Genomic DNA, 15,125 nt, shown 5'->3' with positions numbered 1-15,125 from the left:
CTGTGAATGAGTACCAACATTCATTTAATGTACTGTTAATTCTGGTGACTGACGACAGTTTGAGATTTCCTTTCATGATATGGAGCCTGAGCTCTTCACTGGAGTGTAGTTGTGATTAAGATGTTTTTTGCTTTAGTCTTTATGGATCAGCTGACTGTAAAAACCAGCAGGTACCTCCCATTGGTTTTTCAATATTCATGCTTTATTTCCTTACTTAACACATTCTTTTTTCTTTGTGATTCTCTTAAATTGCTACCCAGAGGAACCAAGAGATTATTGTAGGGTGAAAACAGAGGTAAAGATATGTGGAACTTTTATCACAAATGAAAAAAAATCTGTTTCCTTACCACAGTTGATTCATTTTTTTGTTAAATCGCTTGTTCCTGAACTTTGAAACAGTTCTGTGTAAAACCTGGAATAGGCTCTGGATTTATTGTCTATATTATCCACATTAATCCTTTAGCCCTTAATTCTTCATGCAGTTAATGAAATAAGACAGTTTCAAAACTTACCTGATCAAACATTGTCTGAACTTTTATTTGACAGATGCAAAATAATTTTACTATTGATTATTGGCTTTATCTGACCTACCAGACAGTTCATTAATTGTTATGATCCTCACTTTCAACTTGTTTAAGGCTAAAAACAACACAATTGGAATTCCAAAGTCCAAAGCCATATAAAAAAACATGTTCATTAGTTTTATGGTTAGGAATACTATCATTAAAATTAAACAGCTGAATTAATGTTTCTTTGATTCCCATCTCTGAATATTATCAGCATTAAGCATTTACTTCTGCTGTGCTCTTTAAAGATGAATTTTGCAGCAGCTCCAGTGTGGCAAGCAAAATACTGATGCATGCTCACTTTTAGAGAATCTGGTGCTCAGAATTTCAGAGTTCAGGTGCAGCACTGGTTGCGCAATAGACTACTTATTGGAAATGGGACCAGCGTTCTGACTCTGACTTCAGGTGATCAAAATCGGATTTTCTGCATTCCTTTTTGTTTCAAATGTTATGACTGAACGGACAATGCTTTGGAAGATTGGACCCGTCCAGAATCTCTGGAGGCACTGACTTACCCTGAAGGTCAGACATTGAAATACTTCAGCCCCATGCTCCAGTTAATTTCCCTCACCTTCCACGCTCCACACCCTTTGCTGAAATGAGGTATTCATTGAAAATAATGCATTGTTTTAACTAAAATCTAATATTCTGAGCAGAAGGCATACAAAGCTTTCTATGAGAAGCAGAAGAGCAAGTATACCTTGGTTTTGGATGAACCTAGAAACCTTCTGGCCAAAAGGTCGGGTCAACTAAGCAGTCAGGTAATTCTGTAGAACTTGTATTTGAATGATCGGCCTTGTCTGAGATCATCATTTGCAACATCACCATCAATCAACCTTCATCCTGTTGGCCTGTTTTATGTGGATGTCCTCTACCCAAGAAAATGCTGCATTGGGTAGGCCTCTTGTTGCCTGTGAGAACCATTTCACTGGTAGGGTGATAGAGTTCTAGGATGATGAACACTGGTGTTTTTATCTGACTTACTTTAAGTTCCATCATCCTTTGCATGCATGTGCATCTTTATTGACAGCTATCATATAAGTCTGAAGCCAAGCTCAAATTGAGGCAAGGATGCAATGAAATTCTACGTCCTGATATGCTGACTGCCATGTACAACTCAGTCTCAGGGAGCCAGGTAAAATTGCCCAATGTTGTGCACTATTTTGCCTCCTTTTGATTTTTGGTTTGTCTAAAATTGATATATTGAATATTTTTTCCTCTCCTTGGAGATGTGACTTACATTAAACATTAGTTTAATCATTTAAAAAGTTGTTTGTTTAGAAAAAGCTTAATATTTTAGTGGAACAACTCTCAATTTTAGTTACAAACCAAATCAGCATTAATTTTAAAAGCTTTCCTACTAATTCAAGCACTGGTAGTCTCGCTGTTTGTTAACTGTTCTCTGTCTGTATTCATCATTTGTCCTGTGGTTTTTTAAAAAACACATTATTTGCATGTGTTTTGGTTGGTTTTCTACTGATTTCATTCACTTTTATTGATACTGGGCCAGGTGTTGTTGAAGCAGAGTATCTCATGTTGCCTTGTTAGATATACAATCGCAATTACAAATCCTGCCCACAAAGTTGCTCGAAATGCAAGCTGGTAATGCAAGGGGGCAGCTGGGATTTTGGTGAATAATGGCATAGATTGTTTCTCCCTTTGACCAATGGGATTTGAGGATTGCGAAAGAAACAGAGAAATGGCATAGAAGGAGGATGAACTAGAATGGGTGAATTCAATCAGGTACAGGAAGAGAAATAGAGAAAAGGAAAGTAGGATTGGATTAATAGAGAGAGGGAGAGAGAGAGAGAGAGAGAAAAGATTTAGAAAGGAGAAATGAGAACAAAAAATACCTTTTTAAAACCTCCGAAAGCAATTCACAATCTGAAGAATTGAGAGCCTACTTTATTTAATTTCTGGGCAAGAGAGTTTGATGAGTTTGAAGGCAGTTATTAAGAATTATCACATCATTAAATAGGCAGTTTGTGCTGCTAATTATTAGACTGAACTTTCTGTGCCAAGTTCAATGAACAATTAACGAGGAAATACAGCAACTTCATGAAGATCAAGGGGAGGTTAAGAGCAAGGTGCTGTTTTCAAAAAGCTAATGGTGGAGGTGTGCAAATCAGCCAGCAAACTGTGTGGCAGTTTGGAGCTCGCACAGTATCTCTTTCGCATCACTGATTTGCTTATTGATAATAGTGTTCAGCAAGATCTGGCCCATTGACTTTGTGTTGATTGCCCAAAATTAATTCTATGCTCGCTTGTATACAGTGGAATTATAAGAAGAACTATGAAAAGGCAAAAGACAAATACACATCTATTTTTGAAACCCCTGAAAACATCCGGACCAAGAAGGTGACGAAGCTCATCAGTGATGTAAGTGACTTTCTAATTTAGAATGATGTATTTACACTTACAGTTAGTTAATCCTGCTTAAATAATAATTACCTGAAGAGAGCATAGAAACTAACTATACCTATTGTACATGTATGGAGATGTTCAGATTGCTGTCCTTTAGTTAAACAGGGATTAGTGCAGCTATTAATATCTGCATTCAGTGAATATCTCCTAAACATTCTGTGTTCCTTCCCCACTCCCCTCATAAACACATCTGCTTCCTGAGTTCACAGCAGTCATACTTGCTTTTAAAACAACAGTGAGCACTACAGACCAAGTCATTTTAGCACAATTAAGTGAATACATCTTTTGCCTCGATTACAAATGTTACCACATTTTCAGTTGCATGATTTATTACTTCAAATTAATTAGCTTAATCAAATTGAAGTCAAATTGTTGAAATCAATTACAGTATAAAATAGTCTTTAGACACTTACCATGACAATTAAATAAATGCATTATTTTGTACAACAGAAAAATATTCATGTAATTTTATTGCATATCTACTGAAAGGAACTACGGTTAAGGCCTGTTCTATTCCTAAGGTTTAGAATAATATATCCAAGGATATTCGGCATTTAAGAGGGATAGACAAAGAAGAAAAAGAGGTGGGGTAGCACTCTTAATAAGGGACAAGATCAGTACATTGGTAAGAGAGGATCTTAGATTGAAGGATCAAAGTAAAATCAGTTTGGGTGGAGCTAAGAAACAGCAAGTGGCAGCAAACATTGAGAGGAGTTGTTTATAGGTCACCAAATTGTAGTGATAATGTTGGGCCCAGTATAAATCAGGAAATTAGAGATGCATGTAACGTGGGTAATACAGTAATAATGGGCGATTTCAATTTACACATAGACTGGGTTAATCAAATCGGAATTAATGCTGAATCCCTGGAGTATTTGCGAGATGGCTTTCTGGAACAGTACATTGAGGAGCCAACTAGGGATTGGGCTACTTTGGATCCAGTGTTGTGTAAAAAGAAAGGGCTAATTCATAACCTTGCTGTAAAGGAGCCTTTGGGAAATAATGACCATAATGTGTCAGAATTTCACATTAAGTTTGAATGCGATATAGTTCCTTCTGAAACTAGGGTCTTAAATCTGAAGAAAGGAAATTATGAAGATATGAGGGGAAAGTTGGCTATGATGGATTGGGAAAATACACTGAAAGATTTGACAGTAGACAGGCAATGGCTAGTATTTAAATAAATACTACATGATCTATGACAGCTATACATTCTTCTAAGGCACAAACACCCAAAGGGAAAGGCAAGTCAACAGTGGTTAATGTAGGAAATTAAAGATTACATTAAAACAAAGGAAGTGGCTTAGAAAGATGCCAGGAACAATGGTAAGCCTGAAGATTGGGAGTATTTTAGAACCCAGCAAAGGAGGACCAAGAAACTGATTAAGAAAGGGTTAAGAGAATATAAATGCAAACCAGTGAGGAACATAAAGATGGCAGATGGAATATAATGTGAATAAATCTGAAGTTATTCACTTTGGCAGCAAAAAAAAAAGAAAGGCAGGATATTTCTTAAATAGTGAGAGGTTGGGAAGTGCAGGTGGCCAACGGAACCTGGGTGTCTTTGTTCATGAGTCACTACAAGATATCATGCAGATGCAGCAAGCAATTAGGAAGGCAAATGGTATGTTGGCCTTCATCACAAGGGGATTTGAGAGCAGGAGTTTCTTGCTGCAGTTATATGGAGCCTTGGTGATACTTCACCTGGAGTATTGTGCACAGTTTTGGTCTCCTTATCTAAGAGAGGACCTACTTTCCATTAAAGGAGTGCATTGGAGGTTCACCAGATTAATCCCTGGGATGGTGGGATTGTCATATGATGAATGATTGAGGAGACTGGATCTGTATTCCCTAGAATGAGGGGGTGACCTCATTGAAGCTTACAAAATTCTCACAGGGTGTGACAGACTGGATGTGGATAAGATGTTTCCCCTGGCTGGTGAGTCTAAAACCAGGGGACATAATCTCAGGATAAGGGCCAAGCCATTTAAGACTAAGGTGAGGAGGAATTTCTTCACTCAGAGGGTGGTGAATCTTTGGAATTCTCTACCCCAGAGGGCCGTGGAAGCTCAATCATTGAGTATGTTCAAGGCAGAAATCAATAGACTTCTGGAGACTAATAACATCAAGGGATATGGAGACAGTGTGGCATTGAGGTAGGTGAATGGCAGAGCAGGCTCGATGGGCCAAATGCCCTATTCCTGTTCCTATGTTTGTGTATAAAGGATGAAGCATCCTGATTTCAGAGAAAGCAATTTGTACAATAATTACATTTTTCATTTAAGACCTTCCTTTTTTGTGTGTTTACAGATAAAGTATAAACTGGATCATAACCGTGATAAATCCAAGGGGTACACTTCTATCCATGACACACCATTGCTGCTGCACATGCAAAGCATGAAGGACAAAATTAGTGATGTAAGTATCCATTCAGTAATAGAAATAGCTTTTCCATATAGGTCAATACACATGCACTCAAGTGATATGGTGCGTGCTAGTCTCTTCATCATTTACAACACTGCTTTAGAACTGCGAAGCTATTTCATCATTACACCCCTGCCAATTGTCCTTCAAGCCTCAGAAAATAAAGTGGGTCAAATCTTGGAGCAAGGCATCTCACAGGGTGTCCCTTTAGTTGTACTTTTTCCTCCACCCTTCAGCTCAAAATGTTCTGTGCCATAACTTGCTCGAACTGTGAGCTGATAGCAGGACATCTGGGACCTTAGTGAATGGTGAAACAGTGCATCTTCTTAAAGAATGAGATTTAAGATTGAGAAAGAAACAGGAAGCATTGGTGAATGGGGCTGAATTAGAATCAGATCAGATAGAGAAAGAGAAATAATAAGAGGTCAAGTTTGGATTAAGAGAGAGAGCAAAAGAAAGAAAAAGGAACACCAAGAAATGAGACAGAAAGGAAAAGTAAGAACAATTAAAAATTTGAAGCTTTTAAAATCTCCTAACATTGATTTGCTGCACTCAGGAATGAGATGCAATCATTTCTCAACTGATTGGCAATGCATCAACAATTATCATGTCATTAAAAGGGTAGTAACTTTCTATGGTGAATTTAATGGGTCATTAATTTGCAAGTACGGAAAGTTCTTAAAAATAACAGGGAGGTTCAGGATGAATTGTCATTGTGCAAAGCAGAAGGCAGAGCAACATAAGTTCACCCAGAAATTTCTTGAGATTCGCATTTCTTAGTGTAGCTCTTCATCTCCTGAAGTTGCTGATCGATTTGCGTATCAATAATGACATACATTCTTAACCGTTCTTATTTTTCCAGCAAAATTTAGCTTGATGTGTTTTGCAATGTGAATTATACAAATTTCAGACCATTTGGTTTGCCTGAGTGTAAATCTTATATTAAATGTGTGTTCTTTCCACATGGCACTGTGCCACCTGCACATAATGAACTTGCAAGGAATTTTTCTTTCAGGAAACCATCTGCTGATTTTTATTGGCCATGTTGTCTGTAGTGGTTTCAGCAAATAACGATTCTAGCATGAAACCCAATTTGAGATACAGTAACTAAATGATGTTACATAGATAAAATCAAAATACTACGGATGCTGGAAGTCTGAAATAAAAACAGAAAATGCTGGAAAAACTCAGCAGGTCTGGCAGCATCTGTGGAGAGAGAAACAGAGTTGATGTTTCGAGCCCAATTAGGGTGAGGCATCCAAGAGTCATACTGGACTTGAAGCATTAACTCTGTTTCTCTCTCCGCAGATGCTGCCAGACCTGCTGAGTTTTTTCGTCATTTCCTGATGTTACATAGCATTACTTGGAATTAACAGTACATAAACTGGCCATTCAGTTAATGGCTAACAATGCATGCTCTACAGAAGCCTCCAGCCTCCCTATTTCATCCAACCTTTTTAGAATAATCTTCTATTCTTTTCTGCACATCTCTATACTTCCCCTTAAATTATTTATACTGAATGACTCCAGACAATATGTTTAGCCTTTCTGGGAATGTCAATGACAGTAAGCTTTGACATTTGGCTGCCAGTTAGTTATACAGAAGTAACAGGGTGCATTCAATTGCTATTCATGAATGATATTTAGATAATTAACTTATTAAAGTTACTTAAAATGAAATTTTAGTCGATGGAAGGACTCCTAAAAATATCACATTGAAGTACCGGTGATTAACAGGATTTCAATCATTTTTCTTTGTTGACAGTTGAAATACAGAGAGATTTATGAACGGAACAAAGCTCATTGCAACATTGCTGGTGATGCCTTTGCGATCAGGGCTGCCAAGAGTGCATACAAGAACACGACTAATGTAAGTGTTATCAGCACGTTTTGACCTGAAAGAATGAAAAGAAAGACTTGTATTTAAATAGCGTCTTTCACAATCTCAAGTTGCCCCAACGTGCTTTATAACCAATGAAGTATAGTCACTGAGCACAGCATCACTGTCAGGTGAAAATACATTTCCAAAACGCTGATTCATATGAAATGTCGCATTGAAAGCCTGCTACACACCTCCCTCCCTCTCCCTGACCCACACCCCGTGACCCCCATCCTGCTTTCCCGCACTGTGGCCTGGGGGTCTCTCCATGATCCTGGGCCTTGGGTGGCTCAAGCAGTGCCACAATGGCACAAGCAGTCACCACTCGCGCTGGCAGCAGTGATGAGCTGCGAACTTTTGATTGGCCAGCAGCTCTCAGCGAGCGCGATTCCCACTGCCAGGGCCCTCAATCACAGGGAAGGCCCAAAGGCGTCCAATTAAGTGCCTGATTCCACTGGGCCTTCCCCACAGAACTGACGGGGGAGCCCCGCCAGCTCTCCGACCAGTAGGCACGATCCTCATTGGCCCAACAAAATCACAGCCATTGTGTTGTTTGAAAGTGAAATTATTATAATTTAGGATTACTTTAACAAACCCAAGTGTCTAGGTAATGTAGATATGTTGAAGCAGAATTTCCTGGCTAAGTCACGTAAAATAACCTGATGTATTGAGCACAGTTTTAACTTAACTCGCCTGGTGGGAAACCTCGGACATCAAGTGGAATACTGTATTTACACCTCACCCCTCCCTTCACACCTCCCATCCCCCAAACAATATTACCATTCAATGTCTTGAATAATAATTGAATAAAACCGGCCTTATGTAAAACCAGCATTGTATCCGATCCTGCCAGTTTCCTTACTGGCGGGTTAAGTTAAAGTTGCCCCCAATGTCATTGTTACACTCTGAAGTGAGAAAGTCTGTATATATAGGAAAGCCTGGTGCATAAACCCCGACTTCATGCAGGCCTGTATGACCTACAAACTTTGCCGATGCATTTTATATTTTACCGTGATCACAATGTTTCACAAATGAGACAGATTAAGAATTAAGAATGTGACTTTGACACTGGTCCAGCTATTAAACCAAATGTTATACTTGTCACTTGCAGCAAAGGTACACTGTTACTTGGAGAAATATTTTGCAAAGTTATCGATTAGGCTTATAACAAGAGTGCAGTGATATTTTTGACTTTCACAGCTGCGACAACACCGTTCTTTTAAGATAGGTTTTCTTGAATAATCTCACCAAAATGTACACTTCCATTATTCTCAAAGCGGCAGCAGACCAGGGTTTTTCTTCCTAACCTTTATCCTCTGTTTAAATGTTGCCTGAGTGGAAAGTGGGTGAAGATTGTATCTGGCTGGATTGAGATGCTGCTTGTGACTAAATAACCTGGCAAACGCTTGGTGTTAGATGAATGTGTGGTCACCCATTAAACGTGCCTCCCAACTGTCATTTTCAACCAATACCCAATGTCAAAATAATCCCCACTGCCTAGAAGCATGAATGAGTAGTCACTCATACAAGGTATGACATGAGTGCCAGTGCCTGCGGAGCTGTACCCCAGCATAAGTCGCTGCGTTGAGAAGAAATGGGAAGAAAAAGGAAGTTAACTTTCGGTTAGCTTTATATAAACATTAGCAGTGATGCTTTTTGAATGGAGAACGGACACATTTTCCAAATGAAACGTTTCATCAATAATTGTTGCATCACAATGTATTCAGGTTTCAGTTTTATTTTTATTACTTGATCTATAGCTTGATTACAAGAAGAAGTATGAGGCCACCAAAGCCAAATGGAGGTGGATTGCAGACAGACCTGACTTCCTGCAGGCGTTCAAGGCCTCTCAGCAGCAGAGTGAGGTAAGTGGAACATTGAATTGCTCTGTAGTAACACCAATGTCACAGTGCTTTGTGCACACTGGTATCGTATGTATAATCAAGCCTGGTCAAGCAAACCTCAAATTCAGAAACTACTGTTAGGTTGAGCTGTCCCTTGATCCAGGTGAAAATTATGTCAAGTCAATAGCAGAGTTTGAACTGAAATAAGAAGTTATTCTTTGAGACCAACAAATTAGTTGGTTCTATGACTTTGTGCCAACAAGGTGTAACTGTAGGTTCATAGATACATCATATTAAACAATGGTAATGTGCAATACCAAAAACTTATGATTAGGCGTTCATTTTAAACTTTAGGTTGCTCCTACTTAAACATGAGGCAGGATCTTCCGGTCGGCGAGTGGGGGCGGGGCCCACTCACCGACGCGTAAAATGATGTGGGATAATCTCGGGTGGAACTCATGACGTTAACCCGCATCATTTCCATTTTCAGGTCGGCGGGCCAAGTCAGCTGCACACCCGCCAACCTGTCAATGGCCTATTGAGGCCATTAAAAAAAAATTTAGATAATTAGTGGACCTGTCCATCCAACCTTAAGGTTGGTGGGCAGGCCGGGAGCCCTGGCGGGCATTGGAAAAAGCATGAAACCTCATGCACGGGTGGGATGAGGTTTCATGAGTGATTTAAAATCTACACATTGAGTTTTAATAAATGTTATGGTCATGTCCCAACTCATGTGACATTGTCACATGAGGGAATATGGAAGGGAAATGTTAGGATGGTTTTTATTAAAAATTTGAAGTCTGAACCGATCGCCCTGAGGCAGTACTTAGCCTCAGCGAGATCTGTGTGCGCATGCGCATGCGCGAAAGAGCGCACTCCTGGCTGAGGGAATCCCCCCAGCCTGCACAGAGAGCGCACAGCGCTTCCTGGTGGATGTCACACTGGGCAGGCCTTAATTGGCCCACCCACTTAAAATGGCAGCGCGCCCATCAGAGGCGCACCTGCTCGCACCCGCTCCCGCACTTCCCCCACAACGGGGGGAACATTTTTCCCATGATTACTATAGGAGAAGCATTTTTATTTTCTTTATTCTTTCATGGGATGTGGGCATCATTGGCAAGGCCAGCATTTGTTGCCCATCCCTAATTGCTCTTGAACTGAGTGGCTTGCTAGACCATTTCAGGGTGCAGTTAAGAATTAACCACATTTCTGTGGGTCAGGAGTCACATGTATGCTAAACCGGGTAAGAACAGCAGATTTGTATCTGAATGTCTGTAGCATTGGTAAAAAAAAACAAATGAGTTGTTAGCTCAAGTAGAAATAAATATATCTGATCTGATAGCCATTACAGAGATGTGGCTACAAGGTGACCAATGCTGGGACCTGAATATTCAAGGGGACTTGACATTTTGGAAGGAAAGGAATCTAGGTAAAGGTGGTGGGTTTGCTCTGTTAATTAAGGATGTCATTAGTACCTTAGTTTTAAAGATCAAAATGTAGAATCTATTTGGGGAGAGATAAGAAATGGCAGAAAAGAAATCATTTGTGGGATAACAAATATATAATAGAAAATGCTGAAAAAGTTCAACAGGTTTTGCAGCATCTTGGAGAAAGAAACAGAGTTAATGTTTTGAGCCCAATATGACTCTTCTTCGGAAGTTATTTGTGGGACTAGTTTATAGGCCTTGTAACAGGATGGAGTATACAGGAAGTAAATATGCAGGCTTGTAAGAAAGGCACAGCAAGAATCATGGGTGATTTTAATCTACATATAGATAGGATAAATCAGATTGGCAAAAATAGCCTGAAAGACGAGGACTTAGAGTGCTTTCAAGACAATTTCTTAGAGCAGCATGTTCTAGAGCCAACCAAAGAGCAGGCTATTCTAGACCTGGTAGTGTGCAATTAGGCAGGATTAATTAATGACCTCATAGTAAAAGAGCCTGTAGGAGCAGTGATTATAACGTTATTGAATTTTGCATTCAGTTTGAGGAAGAGAAGAGTCGGTCTAAGACTTCTATTTTAAACTTAAATAAAGCCAATTTAAAGGGCAGGAAGACAGAGCTGGCTGAAGTGAACTGGGAAAATAGATTAAGGGGTTGATCAGTAGGAATGAACTGGCAGACAATTAAGGAGATATTTCATACCTTCTAAGCAAAGATACATTCCAGTGAGAAAGAAAGCCTCTAAGAAACAAATGCACCATCCATGGCTAATTAAGGAAGTTAAAGATAGTAAGACTGTACAATTTTGCGAAGATTATTGGCAGGACAGAAGATTGGACAGAGTTTAACAGCCAACAAAGAATGACTAAAAAAGTAACAAGGAGGGAGAAAGTTGAGTATGAGAGAAAGCTAGCTAGAAATATAAAAACAAATAGTAAGAGTTTCTAAAAGTATTTAAAAAGGAAAAAGGTAACTAAAGTGAACGTTGACCCTCTAGAGAATGAGCTTGGGGAATTAATAATGGGACATAAGGAAATGGCGGAAGTGTTGAACAGATATTTTGTTTCTGTGTTTACTGGAGAAGATACAAGTAACATCCCAGAAATACTTGTAAATCAAGAAGTGAATGGGAGGGAGGAACTTAGCACAATTACAATCACCAGGGAAAGGGTAATGAGAAAAGTATTAGAAATAAAAGTGGACGAGTCACCAGGACCTAATGGAGTTCAGCCTAGGGTCCCAAAAGAAATGGCTGCAGAGATGGTAGATGTACTGTTTGCAATGTTCCAAAATTCCCTTGATTCTGGTAAGGTTCCATCAGAATGGAAAACAGAAAATGTAATGCCTCTATTCAAGAAAGGAGGGAGACAGAAAGCAGGTCAGCTAGCCTATCATCTGTCAGAAGGAAAATGCTAGAACCTATTATTAAGAAGGTTATAGCAGCGCACTTGGAAAATCTTAATACAATTAGGCAGAGTCAACATGGTTTTGTGAAAGTCAAATCACGTTCTTTGAGGAAGTAACAAGTAACATGGATAAAGGAGAGCGTGTAGATGTGGTGTACTTGGATTTCTGAAAAGTGTTTGAAAAGGTGCCCCATCAAAAGGTAAAAACATAAGAGCTCATGCTGTAGGGGCAACATATTATCATGGTTGCTAACAGGAAGCAGAGAGTAGGAATAAATGGGCCATTTTCAGGTTGGCAAGCTGTAACCATTGGAGTGCCACGGAATCAGTGCTGGGCCATCAACTATTTACAATCTATATACATGACTTAGATGAAGGGACCGAATGTATAGTTGAAAAACTTGCTGGTGAATAAAGATAGGTAGGAATATAAATTGTGAGGAGAACATAAAGAGTCTATAAAGGGATTTAGATAGGTGAAGTGGGTGGGCAAAAAATTGGCAGATGCAGTATAATGTGTGAAAATGTGAACTTGTCCACTTTGGCAGGAGGAATACAGAAGCAATATAGTATTTAAATGGAGAAAGATTGCAAAACTCTGTGGTGTAGAGGGATCTTGGTGCCCTGCTACATGAATCACAAAAAGTTAGTATGCAAGTACAACAAATGGTTAGGAAGGCAAATGGAATGTTGTTGTTTATTGCAAGAGGAATGGAATATAAAAGTAAGGAAGTTTTGCTACAATTTGTGTAGGGCAGTGGTGACACCACATTTGGAGTACTGTGCACAGTTTTGCTCTCCTTACTGGAGAAAAGATATAGTAGCATTAGAAGCAGTTCAGAGAAGGTTCATTCAACTGATACCTGGAAAGGGGAGTGTTATATTATGAGGAAAGGTTGGACAGGTTGGGCCTGTATCCAGGGGAGTTTAGAAGAATGAGAGGTGATCTTATTGAAACATATAAGATCCTGAGCAGATTTTTTAAAAATATTTTCATTCACGGGATGTGGCCATTACTGGCTAGGCCAGGATTTATTGCCCATCCCTAATTCCTCTTGAGAAGGTGGTGGATGCTGAAATAAAGAAAAAATGAAAATGGTATGAGAATGTCCAAATAGTGGGGAGTGAAAAGATATAGGAGAGGACCATTCAATTGTTAAATTCAAACGCTCAGTACTCCGAGACTGCATGTTGCTGATGTTTACATGCTATTACTAATTCAATCTCTTATTTGTGACAGGTGGATTACAAAATGGACCGAGAATATTTGAAAGGTTGCAAGATCTCAGTGCCTGTCCACGGAGACAAGAACATGATACTAGCTGTAGAAAATACAGACTTGGCCAGTGGGGTAAGTATTAACATCTATAATTTTGGCATTCGGTCCTATCGCTGTTGAAACCTGAGCACAATTCAGCCCATTCTGCCCATGTTCTGTTGACTATCAGGCCATTATGTGAAGAGTCTGTGATTGTCTCAATTCAGTACCTAATGGATGTGAGTCCATGGCACGACATTGCTATAACTTAACACAAATCAACATTTCACTCAGGGAGGTTGGTGTCAGGACTGGGGATGAAATTACACTTATGCATTAGAGATGACCTGTTGACATGCACAGCAAAGCACATTCGTGGAAGGGACTCTGAATCCAACTCATACTGTACTGTACTGACAGAGCAATGCCTGATCCTGATACCGACTACCAAAATTGGGAATGCTTTCCATCCTGCCCCTTTAAGAACCAAAAGAAATCATTACGAAGAAAAATCCTGGCATTTTCATTGTATTTTATTCCTCACACATAAAGAACAGGACAAACAAAATCAAAATCAGCATCAACAATATACACTCTTCTTACCAAGCTTAACTCATTATCCTTGCATTGCTTCCAAAATTGGCCCATGAAGTTTGCAATTGCCTATCAAGAATTCAAGGCACCAGCAGGGCTACCTTTTGTGCTATATACCAGCCATACAATCCCCATCCACTCCACAATATGTAAACACCAAACGCAGAAGAGGCACTTTTCTTTAAACCTTACAAACAGAGCAACATTTGCCAGGCTAGTATTCTTTTTGGGAAGAGTTACTATTTTAAGAGCAAAAGAATGTTAGACAGATCATAAGAAGATGTCGACGATTTCAGTTTAGACACTGAACAGAGAAAATCTTCATAAACCCACTTATAAAGTTGCGCTAGGGGAATCCATACTCCATTAGCACTAAGTTTAATAGAGGGAAGGAAACATTTGCAGGGTTATGGGGAAAGAGCAGAAAAGTAGGACTTATTGGAAATCTGTGTCAGATTTAGCACAGGCACAAGGGGGCCCTTTGATTGCAAAATACTAATTGCTTTGTGCTATTCACAGATAAAATACAAACAGAAGCACGAGAAAGAAAGAGGTATCTACCAACCAGTTCCGGACACACCACAGATGCTCCACGCTAAATCTGTCTCTACCCTAATGTCTGAGGTACTGGGGTTATTTCCCTTCAAGTGTTCATATCTTATAAATGGTGCAGGTCTTGAGAAATACACCGTGGTAAAGCTATTTTTAATATACTAGTGAATTTACTGAGGCACTGCTGATGGTGGTTTGGAGGATGTGTAATTTTATGCATGCTATTTTATCTGGATACTAAAACACTGCCATTTGTAAATTGACATCTCCAATTTTAGGCCACAAAGTGCAATAGCTGTGCCTCTTGGGGTCAAGCAGATAAAATAGAATGTACACGCTTCAGGGGACAATTGACCTTTTCTCTTTTTATGCTAGTTTAAGGCCTCATGTTTATACCTGTATCATAGATGTACTTACCCCTTTGTGTCTGCTGGTGAAGAACAAGGATATGCTATGTACTGATTAAGCTGTGGCATAAGAAAACAAAACAATTATCCACAAGTGCAAAAAAGGCCTGGAGGGTTAAATTTCCTCCTGAAAATATCACCATGAATACAAAGTTAACAAACCATGCAGACCATACCTGGAGTATTGTGTACAGTTTTGGTCTCCTTATCTAAGGAAGGATGTACTTGCCATAGAGGTTCACCAGACTAATCCCTGGGATGGTGGGATTGTCTAATGAGGAGAGATTGAGAAAACTGGGCCTGTATTTTCTACAGTTTCAAAGAAT

At 39.4% G+C, this 15,125-nt stretch overlaps 1 protein-coding gene across 2 annotated transcripts in view; it reads left to right on the top strand.

Annotated features, from left to right (window-relative positions):
• The window catches only part of neb (nebulin), a 279,762-nt gene that overhangs the window by 201,601 nt on the left and 63,036 nt on the right, over nucleotides 1-15,125 (top strand). For both annotated transcript variants that reach the window (XM_078552563.1, XM_078552562.1), the window contains 7 exons: nucleotides 1,597-1,701; nucleotides 2,841-2,945; nucleotides 5,301-5,408; nucleotides 7,180-7,284; nucleotides 9,054-9,158; nucleotides 13,229-13,339; nucleotides 14,360-14,464. In XM_078552563.1, the coding sequence (XP_078408689.1) occupies nucleotides 1,597-1,701; nucleotides 2,841-2,945; nucleotides 5,301-5,408; nucleotides 7,180-7,284; nucleotides 9,054-9,158; nucleotides 13,229-13,339; nucleotides 14,360-14,464 (744 nt within the window). The remainder of the gene's footprint in view (nucleotides 1-1,596; nucleotides 1,702-2,840; nucleotides 2,946-5,300; nucleotides 5,409-7,179; nucleotides 7,285-9,053; nucleotides 9,159-13,228; nucleotides 13,340-14,359; nucleotides 14,465-15,125) is intronic.

Source organism: Cetorhinus maximus, chromosome 11 (genome assembly GCF_964194155.1).
Source record: "Cetorhinus maximus chromosome 11, sCetMax3.hap1.1, whole genome shotgun sequence".
Taxonomy (NCBI): Eukaryota; Metazoa; Chordata; class Chondrichthyes; order Lamniformes; family Cetorhinidae; genus Cetorhinus; species Cetorhinus maximus.
The sequence above is the reverse complement of the archived record's forward strand: the minus strand, read 5'-3'. Positions and strand labels throughout refer to the sequence as shown.